This window comes from Sinocyclocheilus grahami, unplaced genomic scaffold, assembly GCF_001515645.1.
Source record: "Sinocyclocheilus grahami isolate Dianchi unplaced genomic scaffold, SAMN03320097.WGS_v1.1 scaffold1102.1, whole genome shotgun sequence".
NCBI lineage: Eukaryota > Metazoa > Chordata > Actinopteri > Cypriniformes > Cyprinidae > Sinocyclocheilus > Sinocyclocheilus grahami.
The window spans coordinates 273,473-289,082 of record NW_015506281.1 but is presented as its reverse complement, the minus strand read 5'-3'; the positions used below and the strand labels follow the sequence as shown (position 1 = coordinate 289,082).

General features: G+C 40.8%; 1 protein-coding gene across 1 annotated transcript; it reads left to right on the top strand.

The window, feature by feature from the left end:
• The first annotated feature begins 569 nt into the window (after window positions 1–569).
• Window positions 570–15,515, top strand: LOC107566819 (uncharacterized). Its single transcript, XM_016252365.1, has 10 exons — window positions 570–631; window positions 8,330–8,408; window positions 10,976–11,004; window positions 11,190–11,211; window positions 12,985–13,012; window positions 13,100–13,163; window positions 14,422–14,565; window positions 14,854–15,047; window positions 15,134–15,234; window positions 15,382–15,515. The coding sequence occupies exons 2-10, from the start codon at window positions 8,354–8,356 to the stop codon at window positions 15,513–15,515; spliced, it is 771 nt and encodes a 256-aa protein (XP_016107851.1). The 5' UTR covers window positions 570–631; window positions 8,330–8,353.
• Window positions 15,516–15,610: the final 95 nt, after the last annotated feature.

The following is a 15,610-nucleotide window of genomic DNA, read 5'->3' as shown; positions in this document are numbered from 1 at the left end:
AGAAAAAATACTTAAAGGGTTAGTTCACTTAAAAATGAAAATTCTGTCATTAATTACTCACCCTCATGTCGTTCCAAACCTATAAGGCCTTTGTTCATTTTCGGAACACAATTTAAGATATTTCTGATGAAATCCAAGAGCTTTCTGCATAGACAGCAACACAACTACCACGTTCAAGACCCAGAAAGAAAGAAAGGACATCGTTCACGAGAGTACCACGACGCATGCGTGTGATGCTGCTGACGCAGGAGCCGGCGTTCTGACGGAGAACACTGTGTGCACTGTGCCTTGTTTACAAGCATTCGCAGATTTCATCACAAATATCTGCATTTGTGTTCCGAAGATGAATGAAGGTCTTACTGGTTTGGAACGACATGAGATCATTTTTGGGTGAACACTTTTTAAATTTGTACAGTATAAAAACCATTACGCCTATGGAGAGTCCCCACTTTTCACAAAAACAAACCTGTGTGTGTTTGTGTGTTAAGGGCATCAGAATGGTCTGAATTTGGGCGGCAGCTGCTTTATCATATAGTTAGCTCCACCCAGAACTCTCTCTTTCACACACACACACACACACACACACTTTCTGTCATTCACTTGACTGTTAGTCACCTGAGCTGTCAAACGGGTAAGCAAATCTCTCTGCCATTACAAGATCTCAAAATTAATCTTTTCCCTTATGATATATCTTACAGGCATTCATACCGTTCCAGGTGATTTTTATTGTGCATATTAGTTGTGTAGTTTCTTACAATTTACTTCTACAAAAATATATCAAATGATGCTGACATCAGAAATACAGTACTGGTCAAAAGTTTTTTATTTTTTATAAATAAAACTTGTATTCAGCAGGGATGCATTACATTGATCAAAAGTAACATTTATAATGTTAGAAAAGATTTATATTTCAAATAAATGCTGATCTTTTGAACTTTCAATTCATCTGTGAATCCTGAAAAATAAAATGTATCACAGTTTCCACAAAAATATATTAAGTGGCAAAAAACTGTTTACAACAAAGATCCAACTATTAATAATTAAGAACCTAAATAATTATTAATGAAGAAATATAATGAAGTCATAAGTCAAATATAATCAGAATCAGAATCAGAATGAGTTTTATTGCCAGGTATGTTTACACATACGAGGAATTTGTTTTCATGACAGAAGCTTCCACAGTGTAACAGAATGACAGTGACAGAACAAAAACACAGATAATAAAAGAATAATAAAAAAAAATAGAACAAGTAAATAAGGAATAACAATATATAAATTGACAATTGTATGTGCAGGTATATTACAATAGACAGTTTTGTATGTACAGGTATATTATGTGCAAATTTGAGGTGTAGGCTGAGTATGAGTGTTAGATAAATAAGTGTATGAGTGAATAAATAGTGTGTGTTCCACAGTTATTGTTAAGTGTTCATGAGATAATGAAGTTATAAGTAAAATATTTGGGGTTTAAAACAACATACTGTAATGCTATCATGATTTCAAAGAGTATGGTGAATTCAGGTTGATTGGGACACTTTTCCAAGCCATTTCAATGACAAAAAGTGTCCCAATCATTTGATTTTGTAAACTATCCTATACACACAATAATAAAATAGGCTACTGTATAGTTATAGGCTATTATCTTAAACTGACTGTCAAAGTGCAGAATTGCTACTAACGTAACATCAATGCAACTTAAACTGGATACGGAGGAGTCATAAAATAAGCTGGTTAAACTCACAGCTCATGCGGTATTTACTGACTGTGAATGGAGACGTCAATCATCAGCTGCACGAGTGAACACTGCGCTTTGCGTGAATCCCGCAGCAACCATTCTTTGCCAAATTAGAAGCACACTACTATATCACTATTTTATTTTCTGTTCGATTAGTGTTCAATACAAAACTGTGGGGGGACAGATTATATTATGACCATTAATCATCATATAATATACATTTGATCTAGAGTGCAATAAAGAAGAAAACTTAATCAGTCTTAAAAGGCTATTATTCACCTCCTGAATGTGCTTTAAGCAGGGACGAACTGGGGTTAAAAAGTGGCCCTGGACTTTCTGGCACAGAGCGGCTTTCTACACCAAATTATGCTAATTATGCCAGAGCATTTTTAACACCACTTTCTAACATAGAAATATAACACAATACAGAAATAAAAATGTCATCTATTTTTTTTTATTAAACATTCTTATTTCATTAACATTAATGAATGACTGGCATACTTCTTTACATTATAATTCATCTTTCCTGGTGTATATGAAATTAAGAAAACAGGCAAATCCCGGACATTTTGGGCAATTAAGAAATCCCGGCCGATTGCATGTTTTTAGGTCCAAAAAGAGGTCAGAGGAAAAGAGGACGTATGGTCACCCTACAGTAGGCAAATATTGCTGAATTGTCTTGCCATTCAGCTGCTTACTTCTTACCTCAGCTAGCATTCAAGTGGCACGCCGCTAACAGCTTCTGTGAACAGTAAATCCTGCCTTCTTCAATTTGATTGGCTATTTCAAATATTTTGACATTGATGAGTGCTTTTGAGCCGCTGCACTGAGCCGGAGCACACTAAATTAAATAGAATGTTTGACTCAAGTGGGTCATTCGTCTGGGCCGATGGACATACATTTATTATAATTCATTCTATACATAGATTTACGCAATGGGCCGGCCCACATTGTACAACGGCCCACTGGGAAAACTCCCGGTGCTCCAGATGGCCAGTCTGCCACTGGCTTTAAGTCTTTGACGTAGACCGCATTTTAATCTTTGTTTTGCGTAAATAACAGTTGATTCATGTAAAATATCCACTCCTGTACATCCTTTGCAATATCATCAGACGATCTCTTGTCGGTGGACAGACTGTTGAGCCATGCGATGCGTGATATCACAACAGATGGTGGTAATGATAAAATATTGTTTGTGATCTAATCAGCAGAAGACGCTGAGCTGCTTCAATGTATTACAGGCTTGTGACTCGTCAGAATGCAAAACGGAATGTAGCGTTTGGTCGCGCTACATTGCTACTTGCTGGAAAAACTAGTTAGCTATGGAAAAAGCTACACTGTTTTAAAAGTAGCGTCACTACTGTAAAGCTACTGAAAAATGTAGTTACGCTAGTAGCATTCCTACTTGTAGCTAGCTACTCCCCAACACTGTAAATAAATAAATAAATAAATAAATAATGTTAGATCAAGTAGTATGTAAATTACTAATTGTAAATGTAACAATTGTACATATGGTAGATATAGTAAGAGTAGTATGCTAATATGCTTTTCTGGATTCAACCCCTGTCAAAGTGAGGATTCACGACTGGTCTACAAATCAGCTGAATGGGTTTAAACTGGTGCAGATATGATCAGTGGTGTAGTCTAGTTTTTTGTAATGAAAATACTGTGATTTTTCCCTTCCAGCCTCATTCTCACCTGTCCCAGAGCGACAGCCCATCATCACCACCACACTCACTAAAGCATACAGTATGTATCTACATGTAACTGAGAGCATTCTGAAAGACTGCTTGTGTGATATCAACATGCTAATTTATTATAAGCAACACAAGACTTTAACAGCCAATGATATTTACAGCTGGGGAGACTGGACTGATTTTCTACTTTTCTACTGTACACAGACACACATATACTCAGTATCTATGTTACCTCTCCCCTTCTCTCGCATTCACTGATCCACCACACTAACATTAGTGAAGTTAATAGCTTACTGTATTTCTTGGATTAATTTTTTTGTTGTTGTTGTATCGTTCGCCTTGCTGGGAAATTGATTCATTTAATGGTCCTCATCAACCTTGGTTGACATGGCATCGCATTCTTTTGGTATTGAATGTTTTGTGGAGCTTTTGGCCTGGAAATTGTCAACTCAGTCTGGCAACACTGTTCTGTGGCTGTATGTTCATTTCACACGGAATACAAAAGCAAAAGCACTGTTAATCGTGAACAGGGTTAGCGTTGCCTTTGCATGTAGGTTATAAGCAGTGCTGACCACCTTTTAAAACTGTAGTGTGAAGCACCTGTGACCTGGCCGCCCAGCGGTGGTACACCAACTGTGGAGACAGGACGTGATGTCTCTGTTCCCTCCTGCAGGGAACAAGGGTTACATATGTAACCGAGATGTTCCCTTTCAGTCGGTCACTTCTGACATCACGTCGGTGACCGACGAATTGGGAATCCCTACCAACATGCCACAGATGCTGCTCCCTCCAGTGCCCTGTGTAAGCCTCCTGATCCCTCCTATAAGGCAGACGATAGGACTGGGCATTACACAGAGAAGGTCAATCACTGCTGTTCTTTGAGAAACCCACTCAGTGGGACTTGGATAACACTGGGAAAATGTGCCCTTCCTACTGGAAGAGGAACATTGCAGAGTCACCTCCTCCACAGGTGGGAGTGATATTTTTCTCATGTGGAGTAACCCTGTAGGGCCGTATTGCACATGGAAGTCTCTGGGATGGCTCAGAGGCTGCATATTTTTCAGAGACTGAAGAGCGGACACTGGCAGGGGAAACACAGCCTTAGTAGCTGTACCGTGGAGAATACACATATGGGATCCCAACAGGGTTGTTCATATGGGCACCAGCCTCACACCGGCTTTCAAGAATTAATCGGATGAAGGCCTGGCGCCGGACGCTCCACCAAGCCAGCTGCCAAAGTGCTGGAGGACTCGACAGGGTTTGCCCAGTTAGGGAACTCTCTGGAGAAAAATAAGCGCCAAGACGCAGCTAGCCGTCTCTGAACCAGGGCCTCTCAGTGCCAGGTAAGAACACAGGAGGATATCGGTTCGAGACGAAGGCTATAGAACCTAGCAAATGTGTTCGGAGTCGCCCAGCCTGCAGCTCTACAGATATCTGTAGAGGCACCACGAGTCATCGCCCAGGATGATGCAACACTTCTGGTGGAGTGAGCATGCAGCCTGAGTGGGCAGGGCACACCTTGTGCTCCATAGGCCAAGGTGATGGCATCCACTATCCAGCGGGCCACATCCTCTGCTTGGAAACAGCCTTCCCCTTCTGCTGGCCTCCGTAACAGACAAAGAGCTGGTCTGAGGTCCTGAAGCTTTGAGTCCTGTCTACATACTGCCGCAGGGCACGGACGGGACAGAGCAGAGCCAGGGCTGGGTCTGCCTCTTCCAGGAGCAGCGCTTGCAGGTTCATCACCTGGTCCCTGAAGGGAGTGGTAGGAACCTTGGGCACATAGCTGGGCCAGGTTCTCAGTGTTGCACTGGAGTCAGCTGGCCCAAACTCTAGGCAGGATTTGTTGACTGAAAATGAGTCGAGACATGAAAGTGCGCATTTTTCAGGTCGATTGCTGCAAACCAATCTTGGGGGCGGACGCATTCGAAAATGCATTTCTGTGTCAACATATTGAACGGCAGCTTGTAAAGTGCACAGTTCGAAACTCGCAGGTACAAAATTGGCCGTAACCCACTGCTTTTCAGGCTTGGGGCCTGTGGAGGCATGAAGTGGTGTCTTGAGTGTCACAACACCTACCTGGCTCCACGGTTGGGCAGAGGGAGAGCTTCTGAGCCGCCCACTGCTGCCCGCTGGCGAAAGAGGAGGATGAGAGTGGTGCTGTGATGCACATTGCCCTACTCTCCTCCCCTTGAGACCCAAAGATTGAGGAAACCTGTCTTTCATTGAGAATTTGGGTACGGCTGGCTGCTGGGCCAGCGGCGGAACATAAACAAAACTCAACATAAGATTCTCCACCCGCCCTCGTCCAGGGGAGGGAGTGGTGCGGTCACCATTTCCCGAAGAGCTGTCCCCTCCATCCCTGGGTCACCTGTCTCAAGTGCAAGCTCTTGCACTTGTGCTTGTCGCCAGGTTTGGCGTGGGCCTGGACGGGCTGGGCACTCGGCCTGCACTGCTTGGCTGAAGGCTGCAGGGGGGCTCCCTCAGCGATGGGCAGACTGAGGTGCTGCATCCGGCAGACGGGTGGAGGCAGCATCTTTCCGCCAGGGCAGGACGTGTTTGATGGCCTCAGTCTGCTTCTGTGCAGCCAAGAACTGCTGGGCAAAGCTCTCGACTGCGTCGCTGAAGAGGCCGGTCAGCGACACAGGGGCATTCAGGAACTGCACCTTGTCATGCTCCGGCATTTCAGCCAGACACAGCCAGAGATGGCACTCCTGAACCACCAAAGGGGAAATTGCACAGCCCAAAGTCTGTATGGTAATTTTCATCATATGTAGCATGAAGTCCGTAGTAGTCCTCGGTTCCTGTATAACTGTTGGGTCATGACCACCCTCGTGCAGGTCATTCAGTGCTTTGGCCTGGTGGACCTGCAGTATGGCCATGGCAAGTAGAGCCGAGGCCACCTCCCAACAGGCTCTTTAAGCACTGCCAGTTAAACCTGATGAATACTTACAGGCCCGTACCCTTCAAGGTGGAAGCGATATTTGGACACAATTGCATCATAACCGACCACTCCACCGAGGGAATGCCAGTGTACCCCTTGGCAGCCACACCATCGAGGGTGGTGAGGGAGGAGGGCCCACTAGATTTATTTCTGGGAGTAAAAAGTGCCTTCCACGTTCTACTGAGCTACTCAAGCACTTCTGGGAAGAAAGGTTCCAGAGTGGGACGCTGACAACCAGCACAACCCCCTCCGACAAACCAATCATCCAACCTCAAGGGCTCGGGATGCAGTGGAGGATTCCACTCGAGCCCGGTTCTCTCGGCAGCCCGGGAAAGCATAGCCATCATCTCTGGGTGTGATTTGGGCAATGCTACCACACCTGAATGGGGCAACACAGCCGAATCGTCATCCCCGGAGAGAGAGGGCTCTCCTTCCGATGTAGCGATTGATATATGATCATTGAGGGGCGCCGAAGGATACAAGTGGTACGCTCTGTGCTGCACAGGGCCCAGCCTGTTCCTCCAGCTGCCCCATCGGCTGTGGTGTGCATGAGGAGTGAGAGCTCCCTCTTGGAGAAGCTCTCACTGTGATCCTCAAATCACCTCTGCCACCACCAGAAGTAGCCACGCCCCGGCTTTCATCGAGACGAGTGCTAGATCACAGCAGAGGGACTACATCCCATTTGAGGTAACGGACTCTCGAGTGCAGCACTGACGGTCATGTTCCAGCAGTGAGAACACGAGTCATCCATGAACTCCGCCTCAACGTGCGAGATGCCCAGACACGTGAGACAGTGATCGGGATCATCAGCCGGCACCAGGAAACGACCACATCCAGAAACGCATGGGTGAAATGCCATCTTAATAAAGACGCGATCATACACCCGTGTTGCACTTTTAGTGGGAACTTTTTTTTTTTTGGTGGTGCTAAAGCACACAGGGGGAAAAAAGCAGCACACACTCGCAATGAAAAAGTGCGATGTGTAGGTACAGCACCACACACACCGCAGTGAAAAATTGCTGTGTGGGCTGTCTCAGACAGAAGACAGAGAAGAATGCTCTTCCTTCTGTCATGGATCACTGCTGCAGTGCCGTCACACCAAAACCACTTGAAGGGTTAATAATAAAATAAAAAAGTCTTGACCAGGGGCGCATCAAGTACTCCCGAGCAAGACTATGGGTGCTCCAGAGAGGGAACAAAATGTCAAAAACAAAAAGGGGATCCCATTGCAAGAAACAAACAAAAACAAATCCACATCCAGGCACTCACATAGCAGGCAAAATATAAAAAGCCTTTATTGTAAGACAGGGCTACATGTTAAAAAACACCAACGCGTTTTACAAGTGAGTGCCTGGACGTGGATTTTTTTGTTTTTGTTTCTTGCAATGGGATCCACTTTTTGTTTTCGACCACTTGAAGGGTTTTCTCTCAGCTCAGCAACACTTGATTCTTCAGGATGGATGAGCATTCTTGTGAACAGCTCGGCTCCGAAGCGAAAAGATGAATGAATGTGATGCACCTGCTGCCTCTTATACTCGCACTGCGAGGCGTGCCAGTCAGATGCTAATTTTGCATGCCAATGTGCATTGGCTCATTTAGTTATACTCGAAGTGGATTGGTCTCTCTGGTGAGATTCCCAATTCGTCGGTCACCGATGTGACGTCGAAAGTGACCGACTGAAAGGGAACCAGGGTTAAGCACAGTGTCAAAAGCCCTAAATACGAACTAATCTTAAAATGATGTTCAGTTTATGTTTATCCTGAATTTCTTTTGACCTCTAGCACGATATGCTAACCTCTGCATCACAGCACAGAAATTATATATTATTTTATAAGCAATGTTATCCATTGAAATACTGTAATAATGAATGTGAAAGCACACCAAACTGAAACATATTGTAAATTCACACATTTTTACAGTGTATGTTAAATAATAAATCTGTTTTCACCCTTGCAGCATAAATGATGAACTGAGAACGAGATGAGACAAGACATCATGCTCAGCAGACTAATACTGCTGTCTGCCCTCTGTATGGGTGAGACACACACACATACATTCTTGCATTTGTGGTTTATGGGGACTCTCCATAGGTGTGATGGTTTTTATACTGTACAAATTGTATTTTCTATCCCCTTATACTAACCCTACATCTAAACCTACCCCTCACACAAAACTACAGGCATTTTTTGAATTTCAAAAAAACTGTTTAGTATGATTTTAAGTCTTTTGGTTTATGGGGACACAGGAAGTGTAAACCTCATAAACCATGTTTACGATGTCTGCTAAGCCATGTCATTATACACATTTGTGTGCTCATAAACCATGTACACTATACCAGAACACATCAACATGCACATTCTTATCAAAGAAACATGCTAAGTAGACTTAACACACGACAACGCAACTTAACAAACAATGTTATCAACACGGTAATATCCTTGGAAAGTCTGTTGTTCATCTCGGCTGCACTTCAGTCACTCCAACTGAAGATAGTAGTCTGCTCATCTGGATCCTCACCTCCTTATAAAGATGAATTATGCATGCATGGCTACTGATTTCACAGACGTCATTCATCATTACTCCATATCTCTGCATGCATTCTCTTGGCCTTTGTTCTGTTGTCACCAGTAGAAAAGAGTGCAAATTGTCATGCACATAGCCTGAAAGAGCATTCCTTAATCTTGTACAGACACATAACTGTGTTTTATGGGAAAAGCAAACAAATGGGAAGTTCTTCATCTGTTGCTGCTTTGCATGTTCCTCTCATTTCTTAATAAACACTGGGTGCTGACCCTGCGTTTTCTTATTCAGTCTTAAAGCAGTTTAGAATGTGAATTACATTGACAATTAAAAAAAGAAAAGGAAAAAGAAAGAAGAAAACGAAGAAGAGTTTCAAGGACATGTTAATGATTCAATCAAGGCAAATATCATTATATGCTCAGATGCCTTCAAATTTCTCCACAGTAACAGTCGCAAAAACAACTACACCCAAATCTCTGAGTGCTGTATCTCAGACAGCAACAGATCAAATGACCACTGTTATGCCTAAATCTGAAATTACAGATGACTTCAACACCTTCCATTCCTACATCACTTTTAGAAACCAAAGCAAGTACCTCCACTACACCTTCAGAAAAAACAACTGTTGGTGCAACACAAGTACCACTGATATAACATCAGAAACATTGACCTCTATCACTAAAACATCTGACGAACCAACCAGAATGTTGTCTGAAACTTCTGAAACAACAAGTAATGTCCGTACTACAGCTGAAACACAGACAACATCTGCATTACCTCAATCTACTGCCAGTGTGGAAACTGAAGCAAAAACAGCAGATAGTGTCATGAGAAAAACTGGTGCATCAACAATTACTGAAAGTGCAACACCAACAATTACCTTCCCTGCTACAACTGACAGACCAATATTTACTGTGAATTCAACATCTGCCATTCTTACAACACCTTTGGAAACAACAGCAAGTATCTCCACAACATCTTCAGAACAAACAACTGTTGGAGCGACACAAGAAGAATCAACTGCTATCACTAAAACATCTACGGAACCAACCAATACATTGCCAGAAATCTCTGAATCAAACAAAATACCAAGTGATTCAACACCTTCACGCCCTCCAAGCTCTGCAGTCTTTACAACAAACGCAGAAACTACAACTCCTGATCATATTTCTGAGGCATTCACATCTAGAGCACCGCTTGCAACACCAACAACTACTTTTCTTACTACATCTGCAAGATCAACAATTACTGTTCTTATCACACCTGTAGTACCAAATACTCTCGAACGCAACACGATTTCCACAAACTACTAGTGATACAACACCTGCAATGCTAACAAATGTATTTACTATATCTTCTAAAACAAAGTTTACTACATCTGCTGCACAAACAACCACAACTACTTCTAGTAAAATACTTTCACCACAAACAAGCTTTCATCCTACTACACCTCACGTACTGAGCACCGTACAACAGTCAACAGTCTTCGGTACAACATTGTCAGCGAAGGGAGCACAAACTATGACTAGTTCGAAACCGGATATTTTAACAGCTTTATTTTCTACAGCAACTAGAGATTTTAGTACTGCTCTACCTAAAACCTTAGAAGCATCAACAACTACTGCAAGTACACAAACAATGATGCCTACCGCAACTGAAGCATGGCCAATAACTGTTTCTGTAACTCAAGAAACAACACCTACTGTTGCTACAAAATCTGCAGAACTAACAACTACTGAACGTGCAACCACATACGTATATCACTAAACCTTAAAATCCAACAAAGACAGTAGCTGTAACAGCTGAAGGACCAGCCTCTCTATTCCATACAAACCCCACAGCTCGAACTAATGTCTGGATCAGTGAGTTACACGTGTGCACAAACATTCACATTCCACACAAACACACACAGAGCACGGAACAAATATACGATTTTACTAATAATCGTAATAATAAAATAGTATGTCTTAGTAAGCCACCTGGATATATTTATTACAGAATTAATGTTTTTAAAAAGGAATGTGCTTCCTGTAGCTCATAAGACGATTACACTGATTATATTTTCTTCTCGCCCTTCCACAGCAACATCTGCATCTCTGGGTAATGCGCAGGTGAGTCAGGAGAAACCCAAAAAGGAAATGATTTTCATATTTTGCTCAATGTTTGTCTTCACAAAATCAAAAGTGTATACTTACAAATCTGTAAAATCCATCTGTAAAAATTATTTCTTGTTCAAAAAGGCATTTAGTATCATAATGTAAAATACTAATTTTTATATTACTTGCTTTTCTTTCAGTGCAATGCAACACATTCAAATGGTGAGATTATTAAACATCAATGCAACATCTTGTGCATGCATGACAGTAAACAGCAATGTATGAAGTATGTATGAAGGAGATCTGATATAGTACAGCACAAATATACAAAAGCATTTGCAGTCTGTCGAGGAGACCAGTTATAATAAGGTGGCACCCCTAGTGGATAGAGTTAGACACATTAGGCCTGGGTGTCATAAGCAAAAACATGCAAACTACATACTTTACTTTTCAGAAGAGTCATCAAATGTTCGGTTAGAACTTCAGAATAACAGCGTGGTGTCCGTTTTATTTATTTACTTTTTTTTTTTAACTCAGGTAGTCTACATGATCTATTACATTTAACACTGATGAATAAACATTTCCTAAATAATTTAATTCAATGCACTCGCTATTGCAAGATGAAGGCGATTATATTTTTCCTGTGTGTCATAATGAGCTCAGCTTTTACAGTTGACAAAGTACAATCTCATTCCCTATCATGTAAATGCATATTAATGGTATGTTAGTGGGCGGAGCGATACATGTAGCCCCGCCCCACTCTGTTCGCCGCAGCCTTCCGCGTTTATAGACTTTGCGCTGTACACTAGTCCGGCTTGAAGCGCTAACGCATTTTACAACTGGACCGCGAAACCGAAAAGACTGAGTAGAACAAGTAGAGGAAGAGGAACGCTGTGTCGCTGTTGGACAGTGTTGCTTTAGAACAGAAGCGATTTACCCTCTATTTGCTTAAAGCAGTGGTTCTCAAACCTGTCCTGGAGTACCCCCAGCCCTGCACACTGTGTATGTCTCCCTCATCTATCACACCTGATTCAACTCATCAACTCATTAGTGGAGACTGCATGACCTGAAGTGGGTGTGTCAGATAGAGGGAGACACATACAAAACATGCAGTGCTGGGGGTCCTTCATGGAGAGGTTTGAGAACCCCTGGCTTAAAGACTCTGTTAGGATATGGGCATACATGAAATATATAAAATACATGAAATACATTTAAAAATAAATAAGAAATATAATAATTAAAAAAAAGATTTGAAAAGTAAAATTATACATTATATTCAGTAAGTCAATGCACAGCTAAACTGGTGTGTGTGTGTGTGTGTGTCTGTGTCTGTGTGTGTGTGTGTGTGTGTGTGTGTATATATATATATATATATAGATATATTCACTGAGTGATTTATAAACAAGTACAAACCACTTGTGTAAGAGTTGCAGCTGTGTAATGGCCTTTGTGGGAAGGCCAGTGAGGAGACCATGGCATTAGTCCAATCTGTTTCGGCATGTCCGAGTGTTCATTTTATCAGTGCACTGGCACAGGGAGTCAGTGGGGCTGTGGTCAGTAAGCTTTAGGGTTAGGTAGATCTGAGTGTCATCTGCTCAGCTGTGGTAAGCAGTTTTAGTCCTTTTTCATTATTTGGCCCAGTGGAACCATACAGATTGAGTACGAGCAGTACAAATGAGCCTTGTGGGACTCCGAATGTCATTGATCCCCACTCAAACTATGGTCACGTAGTAGCCCCTTTTTTTCCTACTATGACCTGAACCACTTGCGAGCCGTCTCAGAAAGCCCTACAGGTACCCAGTTTTCTGGCCTGTCTAGGAGTTGTGACTGACAGTGTCAAAGGCTGCACTGAGATGTGCCATCTCTGTGCTGTGATGCAGTCGGAAACCAGAATGAACACTGTTCAAGTTCAAGAATATGTTCTAGAAAAACATTCTCAATAATCTTATCTGAGTACCTGCAAACTAATGAATAAATATCTATGGTTTTTCCTAGAAACAGGATCATGCAGTCTCACTACTGAGTGAGTACTTAATTAACATTAGTGCATAGTGTCATAATAGTTAGCTTATAGATTTCAAACAAATCTATTTTATTCCCACTGATACAGAAGAACCAGCAATCAAACTCTGGCCAGCTGTGATCTGAATAATCTGAAAAACTTCAGCTCTCTGGTGAGTGATTTCTCTCTGCTTTCTTTCTACAGCTCCCTCTCTACTTATAAAACAATTCACTGTTGTGATATTATTCATAAACTGACACAGCAGGCACAAACACACAGTTACTTAGAATCAGGCAGTAAGAATAAAATGCATGCTTTTTAAGAACAACACTACATTTTATATGTGAATTAATATACAAATATATGGATTAAAGAGTGAAGCATCTGCAAATAGCAAACTTGAATTTTACAGTTCGGGTGACACATGCTGGAACTACATATGTTTAGAGTTTATGGCATTAGAATGTAGAATGTAGTATAAATATGGTGGACATTGGAGGGCTCAGATGTGTAAATACCTATTGTGCTGAGAGTAAAGCTGCTGAATGCTAACGTAATTATTTTTGTAATTGTTCTGCTCATCAAGGCTGCGTGTGTTTGTTCAAAAATACTGTAAAAAAACAGTAATATTGTGAAATATTATTACAATTTAAAATATAAGTTTTGTATATGAATATAGTCAAATGTAATTTGCTGTTCAAGAAACATTTCTGATTATTATCAATGTTGAAAACAGTTGTGCTGCCCAATATTTCTGTGGAAACTGTGATACATTTTATTTTTCAGGATTCACAGATGAACAGAAAGTTCAAAAGATCAGAATTTATTTTAAACATTATAAATGTCTGTACTGTCACTTTTGATCGATTTAATGCATCCTTGTTAAAGGCATTAATTTCTTTTAAAAATGAAATAAACTAATAAAAATACTGACCAAGTTTTCAAAGAGCAGTGTACATTGTCAAAAATTTCCTTTGCCATTAATTATAGTAATCCAGTGAGATTTTTGTATGCAACTCTTAAAACAGTGCACACGCATAGCTAGGATAAAGTCGTGGGTGGTCCTACCAAATAATTTGATTTAGTTAATGGAAGTTAACTGATAAGTGCCTAAAACATTTCACAGCACTGTAGATTTGTAGGTTGATTTCTCCAAGCATCATAGAGATGCTGCCAAATCCTGTCTCAGTTTATATCTCTCTGTCTCAATGGTTCAATCAGATGTCTGTATGGATTATACCTTCTTTTGTCAGACTCATTGTGTAAAAAAAAAAACATTGCTCACTTGATTATGGTGGCTAAAATGAATGGCAGCAGTAGCTAGAGGAAGAAAGATTCTTAAATGTCCCCATGTAGTTGTCATTCTAATACAAGCTCTTTGTTAAAATTCATCATTCAATTGTGGCACATTTTTGTGTTTTCATATTTAGATCTTAAATGCAGTGGATGACACTACACACCATCTACAATGTATATCAAACAGCCCAGCAAGTTTTCCTCAAGAAAAACTTCACATGCTCCAAAATGAGCTTGGAAAGATCATTGCATCAACACTAAATGTTGTGGTTAACCTTGTAAGAAAAACACATTTAAGACTATTTAACCTTTGCTGGAAAACATAAACTGTCTGCTTTGCTTTTTGCTTATTTTATTTTTATTTAGTACTTTCTGATTTTCTGAAATATTTGCCTTAATGATTGCAATCAGATGAATCATCAAATGTTCATAATTTATTTCTTTCAATATCAATGAACGCTGAGAACTACATGCAGGGTGCAATTTGTCACTGTCTCTTCAGCCTGGACGCTGTTAGTCAATTATCATATAATTGATGTGCATAATGAAGCTTATTTTTATTTTAGGGAGTTTCTTCAATTGAGGACATTGCTGACAGTTTTGGTGCTTTACAAACACTGACTACAGAGAATGTGCAAAACATGAAGTTTGTTCAATCATGGATCTGTGTCAGGCTTATTCCAGTCCTCCCTTTCATTACCACAGAGTTTATATCCAACATGAGCAAGATAAACTTTTCATGTGTCAGCTACCAGACAATGTAAGAGTCAAAATTTTTAATACATTGTTATTACAGAGAAGCAAATTGAAATTGTGGCTAATCTTTAAACATTTTTTTGTAAATAGAGTCAAAACACTCAGTCAGCAGGTGAATCTGATCAATGGAACATCAAAGTCCTCCATCTACACCCAATTCATTCAGCCATTCTTGTCTAGACAACTTTCAGGTGCAGTAAAAAATGTTATAAGTTTAAATCATTCAATTCTGTTACAGAATTAAAGTGGTTACAATAAAACCTGTAAATATACGAAAGTTCACATTTCAGGGGTGCTCAGGAGTGCTTAATTCCCGCAATGTTCTGTATTCAATCCAGATCCAGCATGTCTTTCTAACATTATAAGCAGCACTGAATGGCTTGAGAAAAATTTTGGTGAATTCTCATTCTACGCTACCTTGAAGGATCTACAAACTCTGAATGGAAATTTTTCCAGTGTAAGCAATCTTTGAAATTACCCATGTTAATTGTTGTTATTATATGTATATATATTTTTAGGGTCCCAACAGTCATGCGTTATTTGCTTTGTGTCTGGGTTTTGTTCACC

Bases quoted from the DNA above. Each gene is read 5' to 3' on its own strand.
- LOC107566819 (XM_016252365.1), top strand. From the start codon at position 8,354: ATGAGACAAGACATCATGCTCAGCAGACTAATACTGCTGTCTGCCCTC. The intron at 14,566-14,853 runs GTAAGAAAAACA...TTTTTATTTTAG, and splicing joins TAAATGTTGTGGTTAACCTT to GGAGTTTCTTCAATTGAGGA. The intron at 15,048-15,133 runs GTAAGAGTCAAA...TTTTGTAAATAG, and splicing joins TGTGTCAGCTACCAGACAAT to AGTCAAAACACTCAGTCAGC.